The sequence below is a fragment of the Arachis stenosperma genome, chromosome 1, assembly GCF_014773155.1.
Source record: "Arachis stenosperma cultivar V10309 chromosome 1, arast.V10309.gnm1.PFL2, whole genome shotgun sequence".
Taxonomy (NCBI): domain Eukaryota; kingdom Viridiplantae; phylum Streptophyta; class Magnoliopsida; order Fabales; family Fabaceae; genus Arachis; species Arachis stenosperma.
This window is the reverse complement of record NC_080377.1, coordinates 768,889-792,346: the sequence shown is the minus strand read 5'-3', so window position 1 is coordinate 792,346 and position 23,458 is coordinate 768,889. Positions and strand designations below refer to the sequence as shown.

General features: G+C 33.1%; 2 protein-coding genes and 2 non-coding genes across 5 annotated transcripts; 3 read left to right on the top strand and 1 right to left on the bottom strand.

The window, feature by feature from the left end:
• The first annotated feature begins 1,421 nt into the window (after positions 1 to 1,421).
• LOC130954619 (small nucleolar RNA SNOR75) lies at positions 1,422 to 1,508 on the top strand. The gene has a single exon (XR_009076372.1). It is a non-coding gene; the product is annotated as a small nucleolar RNA SNOR75 (small nucleolar RNA).
• Positions 1,509 to 1,588: 80 nt separating this feature from the next.
• LOC130954314 (small nucleolar RNA Z105) lies at positions 1,589 to 1,666 on the top strand. Its single transcript, XR_009076254.1, has one exon. It is a non-coding gene; the product is annotated as a small nucleolar RNA Z105 (small nucleolar RNA).
• A 12,226-nt stretch (positions 1,667 to 13,892) lies between these two features.
• On the top strand, positions 13,893 to 15,295 carry LOC130969922 (uncharacterized). Of its 2 annotated transcripts, none has more exons than XM_057895845.1 (2): positions 13,893 to 14,089; positions 14,332 to 15,295. In XM_057895845.1, exon 2 carries the CDS (start codon positions 14,399 to 14,401, stop codon positions 15,113 to 15,115), a length of 717 nt encoding a protein of 238 aa, XP_057751828.1. In that variant the 5' UTR covers positions 13,893 to 14,089; positions 14,332 to 14,398; the 3' UTR covers positions 15,116 to 15,295. The 2 variants fall into 2 exon arrangements, with proteins under 2 accessions (XP_057751828.1, XP_057751837.1); XM_057895854.1 differs by having other exon boundaries at positions 14,291 to 15,295.
• Positions 15,296 to 17,236: 1,941 nt separating this feature from the next.
• On the bottom strand, positions 17,237 to 20,190 carry LOC130945638 (cold-regulated 413 plasma membrane protein 2-like). Its single transcript, XM_057874344.1, has 4 exons — positions 19,728 to 20,190; positions 18,784 to 18,891; positions 18,590 to 18,660; positions 17,237 to 17,730 (listed from the first exon to the last, which is right to left on the bottom strand). The coding sequence occupies exons 1-4, from the start codon at positions 19,907 to 19,909 to the stop codon at positions 17,483 to 17,485; spliced, it is 609 nt and encodes a 202-aa protein (XP_057730327.1). The 5' UTR covers positions 19,910 to 20,190; the 3' UTR covers positions 17,237 to 17,482.
• Between the last annotated feature and the right edge of the window lie 3,268 nt (positions 20,191 to 23,458).

Genomic DNA, 23,458 nt, shown 5'->3' with positions numbered 1-23,458 from the left:
AGGAGGGGGGAGAGAGAAAGAGAGAGAGACAGAGAGAGGAGGGGGAGAGAGAAAAGGAGAGGACAAAGAGGAGGAGGAGAAAGAGGAAAATGAGAGAGAGAGAGAGAGAGAGAGAGATAAGGGAGAGAAGGGAAAAAAAGAGATAGGAGGAGAAAGAGAAGGGAGAGAGAGAGAGAGAAAGAGAGAGAGAGAGAGAGAGAAGAAGAGAAAGAAGGGAAGGAGAGAGAAAGAGAGAGGAAGGAGGAGAGAGAGAGAGAGAGATTATGTAATTTAGTTTTGAAATTAGGTTTTGATTTTAATTTGGTTTTAGTTTTGGTTAACCGGGTAAAAATCGGTTTTTTTTTTTAATTTGGTTTTGGTTAACCAATTCTAAAAAATATGGATATGGTTTTAAAATTGTTTTATTAAACTGGTTAACCAAAATGTGGTTATGGTTTTTTAACCGGTTAACACATTTTGGTTTTTTTATGAACACCCCTAATCCTTGCTATACAAATGCCTCTGCCTCTATCTCACGCAGATCTGCCTTTTGCGGTGCCCATACCTCTATACCGTTGCTTCCGTCTCTCTCATACTCCGCCTTTGTCTCATTTGTGTAGATCACCACCATCACCACTTCTCATTTTCTCACTCTTTTAAAAAAAAAATATATTTCATTTTTGATTTAGTTTTTTTTTATACTAATTTGGCTATTTAGGTTGTTTTAATGTTTACTTTTGATATTAAGAAAATTTTCTTATATTAATTTATCTGGCCGAATAAAATTAATTTGACTATTTGACTTTTTCATTGTTTTTAAAACCCACAAATATGAAATATCTGAGAGAATTTTAGTATTCGATGACGGATACCCATTACCCATCATGACGACATGACGGGATGGGGAGTAACCCACTAGTCCACTACCCATGTGGAACCGTAAAGAAATGGTTAGGGTAACCTTACTTTTTTTTTTTTTTGGTCGAGGGGTAACCTTACTTTAAAGAGCGCGTTCCATTGAAAATTTTTTTGTGACATCACTACATTTTCTTTTATGAGCCCAATTAGTTGCATTTGTTTTATATTAGTTGTAGATGCTGACCCATTAATGTTGGAAGATGAGGCCCAATAAACCCTAAATAATATGAGGTCACAGCCACCCTTACGACTCGCAAACCCTAAATAACAGGTGCTCACAGTCACTCTCATTTCTCTATAAATTGCAAAAATGGAGAAGCCGATCTCAATTTTTATCGGCTCTGGAAGGGCGAAAACCCCAAATTCGATTGATTCGTTGAGATAGTTCTTCAATCTCTTTGTTCTCCCTTCCCTCCCATCGCCTTTTTCTTTTTCCTTCTATTTTTATTTGATTGTTTTTATTCTTTCTGAAAAATATAGTTTTGTGCAAATTTTGAACAAACACGATGAGTGTTGTGTGGTATTCTCAGTGATGATTAAATTATTGATGACGAGTCCGATATCCATTCTTAACAAAACTGACGACAAATCGAGGCATTTGTCTGAGAGGATTCCACTCTTCCATTTCCTTCTGTTTTTGCTTTTTCTTTTTTTTTTCTTTTTTAAATACTTATTTTTTCGTATTTCTTTTCCGGCATGATGAGGAATATGTTTATTGTCATCTTATGATTATTCATGTGATGAAAGACAATCCTCCTACTCATTCTGAATGCCATTTTATTTTAATCTCTATCATTTTTATTGGATAATATCTTTCTAGGAACGCTTCAATTAAGATTCTGTGATGTTTTAGTTTCTTAGTACTTTACAACCCTTTTCTATTATAAGTTTATAACACGTTGATTTATATCAAATTTTTTTAGTTTCTATGAACGCTTCAATGGATTGTTCTGTATCATATCCTTTAATGAATAGTTTTATCAAAAGAAGAGTGTAATTTTCCTCTAAAAATGATTGAAAAAGATACCATCTCGTATGATTCTAACAATATGAAAATTTTTTTTTTTCCCTTTTGGTTTAATGTAAATATCCTAATATTTGGTCATATGTATGTATAATACTTGCATTTAATTGGTTTTAAAATCACTCGCTCACAAAAATGATACTATTATATTTTTTATTTTTTAAATTTACTAATATTCATAAAACAAAAGAGCACTTCTCAATTTTCACGAGTTTATTATTTGGAATATAGCATAATACACAAAGTATGTCTTTATATAAACTAAACTTAATAAAATAATAATTTTTTTTCTTAACTAAGATTACATAGGTAATGATCATGAAGTTTGTAGAGATTTTATGCTTTGTCATCATTCTTTTAATAATTAAACACTTTTTTTAAGTATTCTTGATAATTTTTCAAATTTTTAATATTTTTTAATAAATAGATTGCTATTGCGATTTAAACTTTGCTTCTTCAACTTTTAAGTATATTTTTAGTTCTTTAACCATGTTTTATAAAGATTCTAGTTCATCTAAATTGATTTAAATTTTTTAATTAATATTACTTCCTTTAAATTAAATTTGTAGAATTAATCATTTTAAACATTTTTTTTAATTTGTAAAATGATTTGATTTACAATGTCTTGTAAATATATTTGTAATTTGGACTTTAAGGAAACAGAATATTGCTATGGAGTATTGTAAAACTTAAAAACAAATTTTAAAATAGGAGTTGAATTCAATTTTCAAAATTTATCAATTTAATATAATTAAATTTATAGAATAAAACTACAAATTAAAAAAAATAGTAATAGAAAACTAAATTTAAATATTCAATAGGAGTAATATATTTAGATTTATACATTTTATTAATTTATGAATTTATTAAAGTTCAAAGCTATTTGAAATCTTCTATAAAAATTCTCATATTATATAAATCTTCAAATTATATATAAATTAACCATATTTTTATATCTTTAAATTAATTGAATTTATATAAGATAAAAAAAATTTAATTTATATACTAAATGAATTTTAAAAAGTAATTATTTCTATTGAATTTCTATTTTATTTGAAATAATCAAAAGAAAGAGAAAGACTCAATCTAGATCATAATAAAAGATTTTTGTGTTTTTTTTCGAAAAAGTTATAGAAGTAGGGCTTTAAAAAAGATATAGAAAGGAAAAAAAAATATTAATGTGATTCTAATTAAAAAAGAATCTTAATGTGATTTTAATAACAAGGAAAAGAAAGGAGGTATGACGAAATTGATAGATGCTATAGATTTTATTGGATTGAGTCTTGTTATAGAAACTTACCATCATGAAATTCCTGTTTTTGAATCCTTATATCACAAATTAAAGATGTGAATAAAATTAATTCTAAGTTAAAAAAATAATTGAATATTCGATAATAAGAATAGAGTCCCATTCTACATGTCAATCTCGACAATAATGAATTTTATATGAAGAGAAAAATTCTTCGACTTAAGATTTTAAATATTAGTCAGATTAGTAAACATCTAAATGTTTAGATGCAACAATAAATTGTTTTTAACAAGTGATTTTGGAGGTTGATTAATTGGTAACATTTTTTTTATAAAATTGATTGAATTTGTCATGATACAACAAAATAATGTTATTAAATCTAATGAATACATTCGTTTTAAAAAGTCCATTTTATCATAATCTTGAACTTTTATGGCTTAACTCTTTAGTGATTTTTTACTTCTTACGTGTTTATATTATTTAGGGCGAACACCCTTACCCTTTGTTATTAAAAAGAAACCGATACTTTGAAGATATCTTTAGAAACCGATACTTCTTCTTATCTTTTTGCAAAGAGTTGTAAGAATTCAAAGAAAATCAACGAAACCGAAGATAAAAAGATATCGGTATCGAAGAAATTCCTTGTAACGATTTTTTTAGATTTGTTTTTAAGTTTTACAATATACCATAACAATATACCTCTCCTTATATATAATTTTTTCTTAGCCAAATTGCTTGCGTTGCACAACTTGTTGTTATATATTTTGCTTCTGTTGTAGAGAGAGAAACTATTGATTGTTTCTTTGAAGACCATGAAATTGCACCAGAATCAAGATGAAATATAAATCTTGAAGTATTTTTTCTTGTTTCTATATCTCCAGCCCAATCACTATCAGTGTAACCGACAAGATTCGCTTCATTAGTATTTTCATAATAATTACCATCATTTAAAGTACCTTTGATATATTGAAGAATTCGTTTTGCCGCTTGCAAATGGTTGGTATAAGGTTCCTCCATGAATCTGCTAAGCAAACCAACTCCAAACACAATATTTGGTCTGGTTGCAGTTAAGTACATTAGACTTTCAATCAAGTTTTTGTAATATATAGAATTTACTATTCTTCCTTTATCTTCTATCAACAATTTGAACTTTTCTTCGACCGGAGTAGAAATTGGTTTTCAGTGTTTCCTTCTAAACGTGCCTCACTTTAGTTTAATGCAATGGCTATAGTGGAGATGAAGGATATAACACTCATAGTAGAGAAGAAGGGATGAACTGGGACAATATATATAGGCCAAGCTTTGTTAATGTTGTAAGTGTGAGGAGTGCATGAAGTTAGTCCCACATCAAAGAAAGCAAGGAAGAGTGTGGAGTTTATAAGATGAGAGACCAATTACCTTACTACCTTAAGGTTTTGAGTTGGATGTGGTGTCTTCTCATCTTATGTTATCTCCTTTGATTCCTCTACGAAATCTTTCTGGTGGTCGGGAGCTCTCCACGAGAGTTAGTGCTTGTTGTGGAGGGGAGTTGGTGCTTAATGTGGAAGCTCACATACTTAAGGGAGAGATTGTTAATGTTGCAAGTGTGAGGAGTATGATAGGTATGATAGGTATGTATAGTATGAATTATCCACACCTATGGAGTCTTCCAATTGAGTGGCATGGTAAGCATTATTCACATCCAGCTACTTCCAAGCAAATTCGTAGTCGCTAGTATCGCTAAAATTGAATTTGTAGAGCAAGTGGCGAGGCAGGGAAGAGCATTCGCCCTCTTCAATATTGGGATCCACCAGCTTGATTGTATAATTTTTGTAATTAATGGCTTCTACTTTGTACTCAGCTTCCTTTGGTAACCACAACATGGCAACATCCTTCACACATTGTAGCTCGTACATGCTGATCCTGTTGTTCTTTGGGTCGCCTTTCAATAGAAATATATGGCTTATGTTGCTGAGTTTGCCACACCGTTAAATACAAGTTTCTTGGGAGAAGCACAAGCTTTTCTTGCTCCCTAATACCATAAACATCATCAACACCAACCAACTGCATGCTTTCGAAAGCATCTCCGCTTCTTGGCTTATATATAGTTTGTGTATTATCTCAAATAATTTAACTAGTCAGTGTTTTCTTCTAAACGTGCCTCACTTTAGTTTAATGCAATGTCTGTAGTAGAAAAGAAGGGTATAACACTCATAGTGGAAAAGAAGGGATGAATTAGGACAACATATATAGGCCAAGCTTTGTTAATGTTGCAAGTGTGAGGAGTGCAAGCAAGGAAGAGTGAGAAATTTATAAGATGAGAGACCCATTAACTTACTACCTTAAGGTTTTGAGTTGGATGTGATGTCTTCTCATTTTGTGTTATCTCACTTGATTCCTCCCCGAAATCTCCCTAGTGGTCAGGAGTTCTCCACAGGCAGCCCAACAAGTGGTATCAGAGCCAATGGTTAATCGGTCTCGTGGTTTTAAGGGATATTCAAGGTGAATCATCGAAAGTCTTTCTGGCAAAGGTGGTCCGGGCGGCGGTGTGATGGACGAATACTCATGGTAGAGGAGCTAGAAAGAGGGAGAGTTAGTGCTTGATGTGGAGGCTCACACTTGAGGGGGAGATTGGGGGAGTTGGTGCTTGATGTGGAGGCTCACACTTGAGGGGGAGATTGTTAATGTTGCAAGTATGAGAAGTGCATGAAGTTAGTCCCACATAAAAGAAAACAAGGAAGAGTGAGGAGTTTATAAGATGAGAGACCCATTAACTTACTACCTTAAGGTTCTGAGTTGGAGGTGTTGTCTTCTCATCTGATGTTATCTCACTTGATTCCTCTTCGAAATCTCTCCGGTGGTCAAGAGATCTCCACGGGCAGCTCAACAAGTGGTATTAGAGCCAATAGTTAATCGGTCTGGTGGTTTTAAGGGGTATTCAAGCTGAAGCATCGAAAGTTTTTTCGAAAAAGGTGGTTCGGGCGGTGGTGTGATGGACGAATACTCATGGTGGACGAGCTAGAAAGAAAGGGAGTTTCTACTGGAAGTGGAGGCTCACACTTGAGGGGGAGATTGTTAATGTTGCAAGTGCGGTGGTGTGATGGACGAATACTCATGGTGGACGAGCTAGAAAGAAAGGGAGTTTCTGCTGGATGTGGAGGCTCACACTTGAGGGGGAGATTGTTAATGTTGCAAGTGTGAAGAGTATGATAGGTATGATAGGTATGTATAGTATGAATTGTCCACACCTACAGAGTCTTGCAATTGAGTGGCCATGGTATGCATTATTTACATCCGACTGCTTCCGAGCAAATTCGTAGTCGCTAGCATCGCTAAAATTGAATTTGTAGAGCAAGTGGTGAGGCAGGGAAGTGTAGTCGCCCTCTTCAATATTGGGATCCACCAGCCTGATTGTGTAATCTTTGTAATTAATGGCTTCCACTTTGTACTCAGTTTCCTTTGGTAACCACAGCATGGCAACATCCTTTACACATTCTAGCTCGTATAGGCTGATCCCACAGTTCTTTGGGTCGATTTCAATCGAAATGGATGGCTTATGTTGTTGAGTTTGCCACACCGTGAAATGTAAGTTTCTTGGGAGAAGCACAAGCTTTTCTTGCTCCCTAATACCATAAACATCATCAACACCAACCAACTGCATACTTTCGAAATCATCTCCGCTTCTTGGCTTATATATGATTTGTGTATTATCTCTAATAATTCAACTAGTCAGTATTTCCTTCTAAACATGCCTCACTTTAGTTTAATGTAATGGCTGTAGTAGAAAAGAAGGGAATAGCACTCATAGTGGAAACGAAGGGATGAACTGGGACAATATATATAGGCCAAGCTTTGTTAATGTTGCAAGTGTGAGGAGTGCATGAAGTTAGTCCCACATCAAAGAAAGCAAAGAAGAGTGAGGGATTTATAAGATGAGAGACCCATTAATTTACTACCTTAAGGTTTTGAATTGGATGTGGTGTCTTTTCATCTTATGTTATCTCACTTGATTCCTCTCCGAAATCTTTTCGGTGGTTGGGAGCTCTACTTGGACGGCCCAACAAGTGGTATCAGAGCCGATGGTTAATTGGTCTGGTGGTTTTAAGGGGTATAAGGTTAAGCATCGAGGGGTATAAGGTTAAGCATCGAAAGTTTTTCCGGTAAAGGTAGTCCGAACGGTGGTGTGATGGACAAATACTCATGTTGGAGGAGTTAGAAAGAAGGGGAGTTGGTGCTTAACGTGGAGGCTCACACTTGAGAGGGAGATTGTTAATATTGCAAGTGTGAGGAGTGCATAAAGTTAGTCCCACATCAAAGAAAGAAAGGAATAATAAGGAGTTTATAAGATGAGAGACCCATTAACTTACTACCTTAAGGTTTTGAGTTAGATGTGGTGTCTTTTCATTTTATGTTACACTTAATTTCTCCCCGAAATCTCCCCGGTGCTCGAGAGCTCTCCACAGGCGGGCGGCAATATGAATCTACTTGACAATATGGACTCAACAAAGCTGCAGATGGTTTGGACAATCTCATTGTTTCACTTCCCCTGATCGCTATATCTCTGTCACGATTCATCTCATGAAAAGAATTCGGAAAGTAAATTCAACTCTGAAGTGGTCCACCTCCGCCTACAATTTGAAAGAATATTTTTTTTAATCAACTCTATTAATTTAGAAAAGTAATAGAGAGTTATATAATTTTAAATACAATTACCTGAATCCAATTGTCCCACTTATACTTTCCCTTTTTAACGTTTTGAGACTGGATTATTTCAAGTCATTTAATTACATAAACATCACAATCATAGATAGAAACAAAAAATAATTTAACAAATTAAAATAGGACAACAAGAGAAAATACAATTTTCAGAGTAAAAGATTTGTATGGTGTTTGTTGGCCTAAAATGTCAATGTATGGAGGTTCAATTTCACGATCTTTTATCTTGAGAGGTGTCCCCCGGTATATATCCTAATTCTTGAAATCACATACCTCTAAAAAAAAAAAACAAAGCAGAATATAAGAAGGAATAAATCTAATAAATGAATACACCCAAACGAACACATTAAACGCCTTACTTTGAATTGAAATACACCCAAATTTTAAAACGCAAAAAACATAATCAACTTAGAATAAATTTATTTAGTTTCATTATGGGTTTGGAGGGACACTCCTTGTGAAAGGGTCAAGTTTATAAAATTTTTTCTTTCTTACGTCAGCCACCTATATCCATCAATTCTCTAAATAATAAACAGATGCAAAAATCTGAAGCATGTCTACATTGAACATTGTTTTAGTTTAATTTGCACATACTAAAGAATTGTGATAAGAAGTTTTAGAAATGAAAACTTACATATGGATGTGATGCTAATTTTGTCACATCCAAATAAATATTGGGTAGTCTTCGACCTTAAATGGATTTTTGGATTTCGGCTGTAAGAACTCCTCACCTGGATGATTTTCAATGACCATTTTCTGCAGCATTTGTAAAACACTAAAAGAAATCTTTTAATACATCCAAAAGAAAACAAAATGCACCCAAATTTGTTACATTACTCCTTACCACAATATTATGCGTAAAACAGTAATTTTCTTCCTAGAATCTTTTAATATTTTCTTGGTTCAGTATCAGGCATATAGCAGTGACAATATAGAAAAACAAAATAGCCTAATTAATTTTATCAATCAATATTGCAGTCACATGTCATAACATAATCATTAATCTTATTCTAATTTTACGTCAGCTTCGATATATGAAGTAGATTTTAAAGATGCAAAGTGGACTTTTGACAACACCAATAGTTGTTGGGCATTGAGTGTGCAAAGTGGATCATACTCATCAGTAGTTCCGTCCCTATATGTCCTTATAAATGTGGCCCAAAGGTAGCATTTTTCTTTCATTTCGATCGACATTAGTTTTCTCCTTGCAAGAGTTTCAAACTTGTTAAAAATCTGGCCCACAATATGCTTTTCAATTGGGGGACTTTTACCTTCTGCAAAATTCAGTGCTGTCTTTTTCCCACTCTTTGCAATTTTTTTCACCAGCACATCTAATTTTTCTATTAGTACTGTGATTTTCGGATTTTTTTCCACCTGAAGTTCTGGTTGCCCCTCCCCCTCTTGGGTCTGTGTTTCTTCTTGGCTTGAATCAGTAAAGCCAAGGTTGAATGATGGCAACAAAAATTCTCTAGGTGCATAGGATGCTGTCCAAGCCATCATCAATAGTGCAGCAACAGTGGCTTCAGGGGTTGGATCACTGCGTGTTGACATATATCATACTATAAGAATAAGAATAGACAAATGATATCGAAAACCAAGTTCTATTGTGCTGAACTTACATTTTAGATGGAGCTGGTGGCACCGTCGATGTGCTTTCATAAACTTTCTGGGGTTGTGGAGTGCTGCAGGGTTAGAGAAAACGAATTAAATTATAAAAAAAATCAATTACAGCTTAATTTTCAAGATATAAACCCAAATAAGAAAATAATATATCCAAACAATAACGAAATGCACCCGAATATTATTTCTCACATCTCTATTGGGGGGATAGTTCAAATGGTGGCACAGGGCTTGCTCATGTTGTCTGGGATGAAGGCAGGCATAGTTGAATTAGAACTCTAAACAAGACAAAAATAAAACGTTAAGAAAGCCCTTTAAAATAGATGATTAGAAGGTTGAAATTTAGTTATAAAACTTATATATTAAGCGGTTGAGAGGGCGGTTGAAAAACGATTATCTATTGTTAAGTTGGGTCACTCACCGATTCTTCTTCCCGACACAACCTAAAATCCACCCAAATAAAAAGACAATGCACCAAAATAATAACCAAATACACCCGGAAAGGCTTTTTTTAGAACTTACGTAGTTGCAGATTTTTATTTTTTTCCTGCATTTTTTTCTTGAATAAAACATTAAAGGGCTCTTTGTTCTAAAAAAATATATACAGAATTAGAAGAATATGGTAAAAAAGAATTTAAAAAATGGTATTAGAAAAATAAATTACATGCAATCCGAAGGTTTCTTTACACTGCTTTGATCCGTCTGTCATTGAAACAAATGATCAGTCTCGTTTGCTAAATTTACCTCCGGCATTCTAAGTATAAAATAAATATCATTCATTAAAAGTGTTATTTAGTTAAATCAGGATATCAAAATTCTATCAATTAAAGCAAGAATAATAATCAGCAACCAAAACACCTTAAAAAAGGTAATATACACCCAAATTTAACATACCCTTGTGCAGCAGTTTCTTCATTTGTTTTCTTATTTTTTGATTGTCTTAAAAATTCTTCTATTGTTTCAGTTCCAATTTCAGTTCTGACAGTACATTCAAAAATACATGTTAACAAATATAGTTTTGATTACAGAGTGTAAGATAGCTTTAGAAAGTATCTCACCGATCATAGGAATGAATTTCTTCTTCTGAAGATGAATCCTCAAGTATGTGCTTTCTTTTTTTTGGATTGTGTCCTGAAAATAAAAAAATTATGAATCAGACAAATACAACAATATTGATGATGAGATACTCTCGAAAGCAGTGCATACTTTTTGGTGGGAGTGTGAATTTTTTTCTTCGATTTTTTTAATTGTTAACGATTCTTCACTCTTGAAATTAAATGAGAAACCTTCTATTAATACATTAAATTTTGATAGAAACAGGAAAGAAAGTGATGATAATTTCAGAATCTCACTCAACATTGGATTCACTTTTGCTTTCTGAACTAGAATCCTCTAAAATTTGCTTCTTCTTTTTGGATTCCATTTTGGAAAGCAAACAATTATTAGGAAAAAACACCGTAAAAGTGACAAAATAGACCCAAAAATACTACTTACTTTTTGGCCGTCCTTTTGGGTTGTTTCCTTCTAGGTTCCTCTGAGTCTTCTTCCGACTCAAACTCAGAGGAAAAATCAACTTCAGTTTCTGATGGATCACTCTCAGACGATGAACTTGACTTCTTTTTTTTCTTGTTTTTTTTCTTTTCTTTTTCTTTTCTTCTTTTTCATTTCTTTCAATTTCTTTTTTGTTTCTGCCATCTTGATGATGTCCTGAAACAGTAGAAATGTTAGTTTACAGCATCTACATAAATAAAACACACCAAAATTAGAGAAGGTATTTTGTTTGCTTATCATATGACCATCTATCTCTGCTCTCATCCTTGCAACCAGCTTCTCTCTGTTTCAGTTGCTAACCCAGGGTAGTCCAGGGATTTCTTCTCTTTTCTTGTCCTTGTTTTTTGCTAGATAGAAATAGATTATCATCAAGGCATAGAGGCATCCGTCGATTATTTTTTCTTTTTCAGAAGGTAATTTGTTATGCCTTTGATGATGAAATTCAGCACATGGGCTCCCCAGTTATCTTCCATTATTTTCTTCATCTAAAAAATTAGAGTTATGTGCACGGGAGATACTTTGCTTATTGTAGTTGGCAACAAGAACGCCATCTGAATATAGAGGTTGAAAATCCTTTTGAATATTAGGCGATCTTGTTCATTTTCAACACCAATACTCATCATGTCATCGGTCAGCGTCTTTAGAGTGTTGCTCTGGAAACTTCTAAATCAGTTTGTTCTCTTCAAAAAGATTCTTATAACTCACTTTATCAGGAAATGGATCTCCTATAAGAAAAGAAAATAATTTATTACTTGAAATACACCCAAATATGATTCATATTGACCCAAATATGACTCGTATACACCTAAATTTATTACTTGATTACATGATATCAGAATAAGATATTACGAAGAATATATTACAGAGAATGAAATTATAGAGATTTTCTTTAATCAGTTACCTGATGCATTGAGGTCAAGGGTAGTCCCTATTGTTTTGGGTTTAACTTTAAAGGAACCATAGCTTGTTTCGAGTGTGTTTTTGTCCAATTTAACGGAGTTAGCCAACTCCGTTAATAGTTTGTGAGGCACATTCATTGGTGGGATGTGCATGAGTCCACCAAAACCTAATTCACGAACGATCATTTTTTTTTGCTCGCTCATCTTTTCAAATTTTTCACTCAATAGTCTGGTGGCGCACTTCAAGTCTTTGATTTGCTGTAAACAAAGCAAAATTAGAGTCATTTAAATAACATATATTTTTATTAGAAAAAATTGACTTGTTCTAAGATATATATGCGCTTACATTGTATTTTTTTCACCTTGGTTCTTGGTTGTCATTTTTACTGCAAGGAAAAAGAAATACTGTCAATACATAAAAAATACACCCAAATATCAGATACATACACCAAAAACGCAGTCACGTACACCCAAATACCAGCCACATACACCCAAATCTGGTCCTATACACATTTTGTTTTTTCAATTAAGCGAAATTAAATGAGTTCAAAATCATATTCAACTCAACCAAACATGCATAAAATGACATTATACGAGTTCAGAACGATATTTAAGTTCAAAATGCCACTAGAAGCACCAGTCACATTCAATACTGACATATACACCCACAAATACGCCATACAGAGTTTATATGTATACAAACCTAGTTAAAAAAATCCAAACATGCACAAAATAAAGTTTATATATACACCCAAAAATCATTTCACTAGAAGTATATAAAACAGTGTAAACGACTTGAAGAGTTTCATCAGAACAGTATTATGAGATCTAAACCAAGAACAGTGAAACAGAGAGAGAAATACGACGATATAGTACTTTAATTTTGAAATCAGAAATAGAAATGTGAAAAACCTAGAAAAAAATGAAACAGTACCTTGAATAATGTTTGTTCCTTCTTTTTGGTCTTTTTTATGGAGATTTGTATGTTTTCTTCTTGATTTCTTCTACTTTTTGCGAGGAGTTGGACGGTTTCTTCAGAGCTTTGTTTGGTTTTGAATGTGGCTTGAATCTCGAGGGTTTGGGTATTGATTGAGGAAGAAGAGGAAGAGTCTTTCATAATAAGTGCGCTTTGGATAAACGAAACGGTTGAGTAAGACGCGTGATTTTTACGCTCGGGTGTAGGGAGTGTGGTGCACGTCGTTTTTGTTAGATTTGGGCTAATTTATAGAACTTGTAAATCAAAATGACTTGTATGTGTAACAAGCCTAAAAAAGTTAATAGTTGTGAGAAAGATTTTAATCTAGTTTAATAAATTCAGTAAAAACTTAATAATAGTGAAGAAGTTATTAATTTTAAATTTAGATTTTTAATAAGAGATAAATTAATTAAAATCGATATAAATAATAACAAAGTATATTAATTTTTAATTTTTTGATCGGTCCAAATTATATTATTAATTTTTTTATTATTTGAAAAAATTATATTTTTATATTTTTAAATATCAATATCTCATTTATGTTTATAGTGTAAATGAGAATTAATTATGAATAAGTATGTCAACTCTCACGTATTATAATTAAAATAATGCTCTACATTTAAATCTTTTTATGAATTAAATTTAACCAGATAAATAATATAACTTAGACTAATGTTAGTCATAATTGATTTTTGTTATATTAAATTAACTTGATTGAATTTGATTAACAAAAAAATCTTAAATATATAGTATTATTCTTATAATTAATTTGTAAACGAGATAAGTAATATGACACAAAAAGATATATTATATCTAAATTACCTATACCGATAAATAAAAGTATAAAACATTTAAAATGTTTATTTAAAACAAAAACTCTAATATTTTACACTAAAATTAAAAGATCATGAATTCAACTGGAGTTAATAAGATAATTTTTATAAATAAATAAATAATAAAAATAAGACCGTGGACAAAAAAAGGAAATTTCGACGAAGAACGAAAAAAAAAAGAAAAAAAAATCTAAAATAGAAGATAATAATTCAAGAATATCAGAAACAACTGGAGTTTTCGAGAAGGATTTCGTAACCCTTGAATTTGGGGCTTTGGAGAAGGTTACTCAAGAATTCGAATCCTTTTTCCGCATCGCCAACGATTATCTTCCTCTCAACCAAGCCGTAAGTTTTCCTATTCCCAGTATCTTTTAATCCTATTTCCCGTAATTATTCAATTGTGGATCTACGTGTAATCTCATTGTTTTCATCTTCGATCGATCTAGTCGAAGAAACTGCGCTCTTGTTATCGTCAACTCTTGACGTAGATTTCCATATCGCAGTTGATTTCTGCGTTTATTTTTCCATTTAAATTGTTGTGATCAGGAATTTTTGTTTTCGGTTTTGTGCATTTTTTGGGGAAAAAGTTTCCTCAAAGGAGTGGTCAGGAAGAAAAAAAAAAAAGAAAAAGAAAAAGAAAAAGAAAAATCTTTGATGGCTAGTGGGTTTGGGGAATCAACAACAACGCCGAGAAGAGAGTCTCATCCAAGCCCATCTTGCTCAGGGAACAATGGTTCTAATGATGCTGGTGATTTTGAATGCAACATATGCTTTGATTTGGCTCAAGATCCAGTGATCACACTGTGTGGGCACCTATTCTGTTGGCCATGCCTTTATATGTGGCTGCATCATCACTCTCAATGTCAAGAGTGCCCTGTGTGCAAGGCCCTTGTGCAGGAAGAGAAGCTGGTTCCTCTTTATGGCAGGGGTAAGGCTCAGACTGATCCTAGGACTAAGAGTTATCCTGGAATGGAGGTTCCTCACCGTCCCTCGGGCCAGAGGCCGGAGACAGCGCCACAGCCGCCACCCCAACAGCCGGGGCCCAATTTGTTCGGGAATTATGGGTTTGGGTTGATGGGCGGATTCATACCTATGGCTACGGCAACATTTGGGAACTTCACACTGTCCACTGCTTTTGGAGGGTTTATCCCATCACTGCTTAACATTCAATTCCAACCGTTTCATGATGCCACTGTCTATGGAACAACTTCGGGGTATCCTTTTGGGTTTACTTCACACCAAGGTGGTAATGCTCGAGGCTTTACGCAGGCAGCGACACGTCAAGAGCTGAGGCCTGAGGACAATGCTCTGAAGAATCTGCTTTTGTTGATTGGTTTACTTGTACTTATCACCGTCATTTTTGTGTTGTAATGGATGTTTAGCTGCAGATCTTCTATCTTAAACGATATATCGTCCAAGCGTGTGTGCGCTTTTGTGTGTGTATACATGTTCGACGATTTAGAACAAAGGATTTTATGCGTGAGAATGCTGCCCCATTGGGTTCTCTGTTGAATGTGTCAAAACTAAATGAGAATGTTCAATTTGTGTAAATGCTTATTGCAAGTGTTCCAGCATGTTTGCTGCTAATGCGTTCTCTTTTGTGTACTCCCTTTGGGACCTTGTTCTTGTGTATGTCATGCATGTATTTATGTTTTTGTGACTAATTTATATAAAGCCAAATTGGACCGCAACTTCTTGGTGGTAGGTGTTCTGTAATGACATCCATTTTTGAATCGGTAAATTAAACAGCATCTTTTGTATATATTAGTTTACTGAGGGTTTTGAGTAATCAAAGATTCAAAGTGTGTGGTTGTGAGTTGGTGTTTTGGATGGAAATGGAGGGAGGAAGGGAAGGGCCTAAAGAGTAAAATGGACTGCACTTTACAGTTGAAGTCCTAATCTTCCTTTCCTTCTATAACTTCAATTTACAAAATAAAACAGTAAATTATTTTTCTTCCGTGTAGAATGCTGCTCTGTCCTGCCATTCTAAGCAAGTATGGGAACAATCATTTTACCTCTAGCCTGTTTGATATGTTGTCTTGTTGAAGTTCCCTTCATTTTTAGTTCCATCTTTGATGCTAAAATTTTCAGATCTCAGGAAAAACTAGGGGGTTATTGAGAGGTGTAATATTTTATTGTTCATCGTGATTCTGCTGTCAACTTGAAAATGTACTTTTCAAGGTTCGTGGGTAGCTACAGGGTTGTTAATGGTAGTACGAGTTATTTCCAGGGCTTTGTTTGGTTGGGGAGGTGTGGATGGAAAATAAAATAGAGGGAAGAGAGAAGTGGCAAAACTTCTTTCATAAAGTACACCTAAAACATTGCAACTCTCAAACAAATCCCGAGTCAGAGCAAGGCTCTTGTTATTGTATCTTTCGCTGCGGTTGGATTTTGCTTCCAAGAGAGAAGTATAGAGACAGAGATGGATGTTTTCTATCTCCAGTTTTAGAAAGCACAAAAATGCATTAATTTTATATATTTAAAATAGAAAATTTTATGTTTTTCTTTCTATCTTCACAATTAAATGAATTTTTCTAACCACTTCTTTCTTTTATATTTCTGTCTATAGTTTTTAAATGCGGTTTCAAAATGTTAAAAATCTTAAAAAGTATGATTTTAAAATTAAGTAAATGGTCAAATTAGTTATAGAAAGACCACTCATTTTTTAAATTGGTTCTCGAAAGATTTTTTTTAAGAGAAAAGAACAAATAAGTTATTGATCTTTTGATCCGTAGACATTTAAGTTCTCGAAGATTTGAAAATATATTTAAATTCCTGACCTTTTCAAAACTTGGATATATCGATCCCTTATGTCACTTGGGTTTGTTAGATTCAACGAAAAAAACCAAATGTAACTCCCGTTGTACTAACTTGGTTGATACGGATACACACGTAAGAGAGTTTTTTAAAATTAGACAAATTAGCTTCAGGGATCGATATGTTTGGATTTTGAAGAGGTCAGAGAGTTAAATGTACTTTTAAATCCTTAGGGACTTAAATATCCGTGGACTAAAAAGTTAAGGGTTAATTTGTCCTTTTCTCTTTTAATTAAATTTGTCTTTTAAAGATTTTAAATTAGTCATGGTAGTCCTTCTATCGTTTTCATTGCTAACGGTGTAACATCACAACACATACTTAATAGTTCTAATTGACTATTTACATGATTAGGTTATTAAATTAAAGCTAATCAATTAGGTTTTGATTTGATCTAATTTTATAAAATTATTATGTTAATAATAAATCAAGACTCTTAGGTGTGTGTTGTATTGTTAATTAACTTGTTATATTAGTAAATTTTGACACAGAAAAAAAAAGTGATAGAAAAACTAACATAATTAACTTAAAATTTTATAACATCAATTTGATTTAAAAAAAATTTCAGGAATTAATTTAGAGAACGATTGATTTTTTAGACGAATTTTTCCTTTAAAAATTGGGCCAAATTGGTCGTTCTAATTCACTTACCTCAATTTACAAATTGAAGTTGAGAGAAATTCCTATTTGCAAACTATAAGTCATATAAACTAGGATGTTAAAAGACTAATGGTGGTTCAAATATGAATGCTCGGACAAACTCTTCTCTTGAAAACAACATATCTATTTAGTACTCATAGCTTAATTATAGGCAAGTAGGCAAATACATATATTTTTAAGATTATGCCCACATTAAATTTATTTTTACTAATAGATGAGAAATCATCGCTACCTAGTGTAAGTATTACAATAATCCTTTCATATTCAACTGATAACTAAAGCCCATGTGGGGTAGACTAAGAGTAGGAGGATTCCAAGAGTATTTGATATTCCATGTTTTTGTGTGAAAGAATTCCTGAATCCACCAGAAGCTCTAATATGTTCTTGCAGTAAGTAACAACCAATAGCAAGATCTATCGCCAACCCAACCCAGTTGTTCCTCATATTGATAGCAAAGAAGTCAGGGGCCACCACCAAAAGAAGGATCATTGATCCAGGTAGTTCTAGCCAATCTGTAAGAGAACTTAATTAACCATTTTATAAAATAGGTTAAATTACACGGTTGGTCTTTACACTTTCAGTAGAATTGTAAATTGGTCCCTACACTTTAAAAGTTTATAATTGAGTTCCAGAAAAAATTAAAATTTGTAATTTAGTTCTTGCCGATCAAAAAGTGTTGATTTAACAGAATATTCTCATAATATATTGAAAATATTCTGTTAAAATAGAGAATATACTGAGAATATTTTATTAAATCAAACACTTTTTGAACGACAGAGATTAAATTGTAAATTTTAATTATCTTTAAGGATCTAATTACAAATTTTTAAAGTGTAGAGATTAATTTGTAATTTCATTAAAAATATAGGGACTAATTGTGTAATTTAATCTATAAAATATAAATTACTAAAATAATAATTTGACATGATTTCATCTGCACCAAGTAATTCTTTAGATCTTACATGAGTTTAATTCATGCATGTTCAACATTACTTTTTTTCCCCATAATTTCTGTGATTTTTCTTTAAAAAAAAAACTTCTAACATTTATTCATTATCTCTAACATTTTTTATTTATTCAATTTTATCTTTAATATTTTTAATTTGTGTTAAAATTATCTATAAATATTTTTAATTTTGTCTCTAAACATTTTAAATGAAGTTAATATTCAGGAATAATTTTAATATAAATAAAAAAATGTTAAGAATAAAATTAAATAAAAATAAATGTGAAGAATAATTTTAAAAACAATTACAAATTTTTAAAAAAATACAAACCTTGAAGGAAGGGAGGGTGAAGAAAGGATGAATATGTTATTCTAATGTCCTATTTTTTGTTATGCATTGTTAGCTCTAGCTACTTGAAACTCACCGGGAAAGTGTCTTGGAAAAAAGAGTCTCAGCACCACTGCTATGGAAGCAATCCATTTTCCAATTTCTCCTCTGATGGGTATAAATAAATTTGCAACCAATATTAATGGAACTAAGTAATATAAAAATGAGAAGGTGGAAACTGCAAATGTCAAATATCAAGAAAAGAAAAAGCATACTTAGACAAATAATTACCTAAAAAAGTGGAATATTGACCCAGGTAGACTGAAGAATATGTAAGGCACTAATAATGAAGTGAGCATGTTGGTCCTCCAGTTTGTGCGATCAAGTATCAGTAAATAACTGAAACAAAGAGTTTCATATTAATTTATTTATATTTGGACCAACATAGCATCTTAATTATATTATGCAACTTGAGAAACAATTGTATAGATATCTGATAGAACTTTGATTTGATATCATATATATGTGAATAAGACATGTCAATTTCTGAACTAACGATTAGGCAACTTCTTCCCTTTTAGATATGATCTTAAACTACAATACATGGGGAATAATTTATGCAAGGAAGATCAAAACTGAAAGAAAGGAGAACCATTAATTGGAACCAAAATGAGAGAAGAAAGAAACCAAATAAATGAGAAGAAAGAAAGGAGCATTTCATAATTTCAATTCTTATATGAATAGTAGAATATGAAATTCATGCTCCAACATGCACATGAAGAGTTTTTTGTTTTTTGTTGGATTATTGCAAACATACTAGATACTAAATGTAGTCATCAATAATCTATTAACGACTCTTAATTCTTATTGCTTCCTATGTATTAGAATATAATTAGGATGAATTAGGATCAATTAGTATAAATTAGTATATCTGAATATTTATTATAAGAGATTACGTCTTTATTATTACCATTCTCTTAGTACCTATAAATATTCTTTTATATTATATCATTTTAGACAACTTGAATAGACAACTTTAATACACTCAATAATACTAATTGATCCTAATTATATTCTAACACTATGGAACATATAATTATTGTTAAACAAAATTAACTTGGGTTGGTCGAGTGTTAATTTACTCGTCAATTTAATCAAGTGTCAGGGTTTAGATTCCACACACCTTATATATGTAGTAATTTATTGGCTAACAAAATGGGAAAGGATGACCTTACATGGCAGCAAAGGAGGCAAGTCCTTTAAGAAAAGAAGTGCTAGACCCAACTCCTCCAAGCATAGTTGCATTGTACAAGAGCTTTGTCGCTGTAACCTTGAAATCATTTATATCAGAATCAATTGAACTAGCAATAATGGAATCCTTTTTCGTTGATATATACTGCATTAATATTCTCCCCATCGTGGTTATTTCGAGGTAATAACTACTTAAAATTCACAAAATAGGCAAATAAATTATATATATAGGTAATCAGATAAATGAAGTTAGAAGAGACAACACAATTGTAAGACAAGGCTCATAGTAGAGAATAACTGTCGTGTATCTATGCAGATTAGTACTTTATAGAAGTGGAAAAGTGAGAAATAAATAAATAAGTTAGCCTTAAAGAGAGTAATAACTACATTGTGAATAATTATATGTGAGGCGTCCTAGTTCAAAGTTTAAACCAATGGTGATGGAATGTAAATGATGCGAAATTTCAGAACTACTTCAATTTTCACCTATTTATTTGGGCTTTCGTTGACTTTTCAAATTTAATGAATTGACCACGTTTTCAATGCTCGTTGCCTTCATCATTCATTGACTAGTTCCCTAGTGCACCCATGGTTAACAGTACATTTTATGTGAAACGTTAGACTATACCATAGTATACACATATTTAATTTATATACTAATGGCGAAATTGATCCTTGTAAGAGGTTGGGTAGATATAATTAGAGTTAAATACGATTTTAGTTTTTAAAGTATAGGTAAAAGATTTTGTTCGTTATTAATATTTTTGTATAAAAAACTGTCTCTAAAGTTTAAAATTAAATTTTAAAATCGTCATTGTTACTTAAATTTTAAAATTTTGGACTAAATTACTTATAACAAAAAAATTATAAAATAAAAAAAATAAGAGAAGGAGAGTGTATGTTTCTGTTTCTGCTCCTGCGAAGAGGGAAAAAAAGAAGAAGCTACCATTTATCTCTACCTCCGCTTTCGCTGCCAAAAATTTAAAATCAAGTTAAATCATAAGGACAATTTTAAATTCAAGTTAAACCTTAAGGACTATTTTATATACAGAAAAAAGTTGGAGACAAAAAATTTTTTTGGCCTATATCTTAAGAACCAAAATCATACTTAACTCAAGTTCTTATTTGGTTTGTTTTTTTTGTATATGTTACTTTCTTTTTTCATTTAAACAATTTGACAATTTTTTCATACGAAAAATGTTAAATGACTATTAGAATTTATTATATTTTTAACCATCAATTACCATCAATATTTAAAAATATGTCATAAAGTATATTATTAGGTTAAAAAAACTAAAATAAAGGAATTAAGTTAATCACTAAATAATAACAAAAAATAATAAATTCTGATACTCTTCTAACATTTCTCTTTTTATATTCTCAATCTTCTTCATCTATTTCATTTGTTTCCTTTTGGGTTTTTTGATCTTTTCACCATCACTTTCCATTTTTGAAACGAAATAGAGTAGTAATGCATGTGCTATAAGAGTAACTGTTGCTCCAAGAATATATGAATTTATTAATGAATAAATATGGGCATGAAGAAGAGAAAATCTAGAATTACAGTAAAAGAGGCAGGAAGTTACGAACATCCCTATTCGAGCTGGAAACCCACTCCTAAGAACGATTTTTAAATATTTCTCTAACTAACTGCAAAAAGACTATACTCTCTAATATATCTCCCTCATGTAACTAACTTGCCAGAACTAATTATTCCCTATGATGCACTTCATCTAACTACATAGTCATCTATCCACATGGGTTACTTTCGATTCCTTCTCTTGGAGTCAGTCCCAAATGGCCCACTTCCTGTATCAACTGCTTCAACAATTTCTTCAACTATTGGATCTTCATTGCTTAGGCTTGAAACATCAGAAGAGATATCAGATATCCCCTCCTACACAATAACCTTGTCCTTAAGGTCAATGTTGAGAAACAACCTCTATAGCTCAAGCATGTCTTCCCAGGTTGTCTCTTCTCGCACCGTTCTTTTCCACTCCACCAGAACTTGGATGCGGGGTCCCGCCGAAGACATAACACGCCGCCGCCCCAAAATTGCTAACGGCTTGGGCTGAAGTGACGAAGTCAAATCGACGGCGGATGGTGGTTCCAAGGGTGGCTCTCCATGGTACTGTTTCAGGACCGAGACGTGGAACACTGGATATATGCAGGGAGCACGACGACAACAACTTCAACCGGTAAGCCACCTTGCCCACTGTCTATGTTATCTTGAATGGTCTATAGAATCGCTTATGTACTTTGTTGTAGCGATCCCCGATTAGAGAGCGTTCGTTCATGTTAAAAGAATAATTAGAATAAAATTAGATTAATTAGTATGTTTATATTTATATAACATTTGTATATTAATTATAGGATTTTGTACTTTTATTATTTTGATTCTTCTAACAGCTACATGTTTTTATTGTATATTGTACTTTTTTTCAATACACTAATAATACACAAAACATTTTTTTTAGATTGCTCTCTTATTTCTAACATAGTATCAAAAGCTTAGGTTATTTTTTTTTTTAGCAACAATTGGTTTTTAGCTCTTTTATTTTGTCTCCTCTTACCGTACTTTGTTCTCACTTTTCGCCTTCTTCCTAATGCCTTGGTTCGTCACCGCCGCCACCATCGCCTTCTCCTCGTCGCAAGGTTTCCAACGCCTCCAAAATCACCGCCGGACGCGCCGTCCAAAGTTGTCTGTTCGCGTGAAGAAGTTCTCCTTCCAAATGCCTCTAGCGCTGTTAGATCAGCGCCCCAGATCAACAGCTCCTGTTGCGCCACGTGTCTGACGGAAGCTCCACGGACCCGTGTTCGACTCGCGTGCCTGACCCAATCCGATATGCAACCGCGTGGCACCACCGTCCTGTCAGCGCTGATGTGTTCTCCGCCTCCAATCACGCTGTGCCATGTGTCCTTTCCTGCTGACATGGTACGTAGCTGACGTGTCATCCGACGTGGCAGCTGGCGTGGCAGATAGTGGGACCCTCTCTAAGATTTTTTGGTGAGTTCTTTCCGATTTTGCCATCTGTTTTCTCATTTTCTGCCCCGAATGTGCCGTTTCTTCTTTTTTCGCCTTTGTTTCTGTTATTATGGAGAAATCAGATGTTTTTTTAGCCTATTCCTGTTGTCCTTTATTTCTGTTATCACTTGGTTTCGCAACACTTCTACTCCTGGCATTCATTTACAATTTGAGCATTTTGAAACTGCTAAAAAGGTATGTGATCATTTGGCAAAGCGTTATACTATTTCTGATCTCTTCATCAATACCAACTGCTAAAGGAGCTTCATAGTCTTAAGCAAGAACGTGGGCAAACAGTTTTTGATTTTCCTGCTCAGATGAAAATTATTTGGGATCAATTGACCTCTTGTGAGCTTGGTCTTAAAGATCCCACTGATGCTAAGGCATATGAGGATTATCAAAACCGGACACGTCTCATCCAATTTCTTACGGCACATACTGATGACTATGAGCCGATCAGGGTTTCTTTTCTTCATCAGAATCCCTTGCCTAGTCTTGAAGATGCTCTTACTCCTCTTAAGTCTAATGAAACGCGCTTAGGATTGACTCGTTCTAAGAGTGAAATTGTTTTTGCTGCCACCTATAGAAAGGGGAAAATCTGTCGAGATTGTAACCGTCCTGGGCATTCCTTCTCCGACTGTCCCTCTATTGAATGTCGTAAGTGAAAAACAAAAAGGTCACATTGGCTCC

What these genes read in the sequence shown, in the direction of transcription:
- LOC130969922 (XM_057895845.1), top strand. Translation starts at nt 14,399, where the DNA reads ATGGCTAGTGGGTTTGGGGAATCAACAACAACGCCGAGAAGAGAGTCT.
- LOC130945638 (XM_057874344.1), bottom strand. Translation starts at nt 19,909, where the DNA reads ATGGGGAGAATATTAATGCAGTATATATCAACGAAAAAGGATTCCATT. An exon ending in TCAATATTCCACTTTTTTAG is followed by an intron (nt 18,661 to 18,783) that starts GTAATTATTTGT and finishes TATACCCATCAG; the next exon opens with AGGAGAAATTGGAAAATGGA. An exon ending in TTTTCCAAGACACTTTCCCG is followed by an intron (nt 17,731 to 18,589) that starts GTGAGTTTCAAG and finishes GTTCTCTTACAG; the next exon opens with ATTGGCTAGAACTACCTGGA.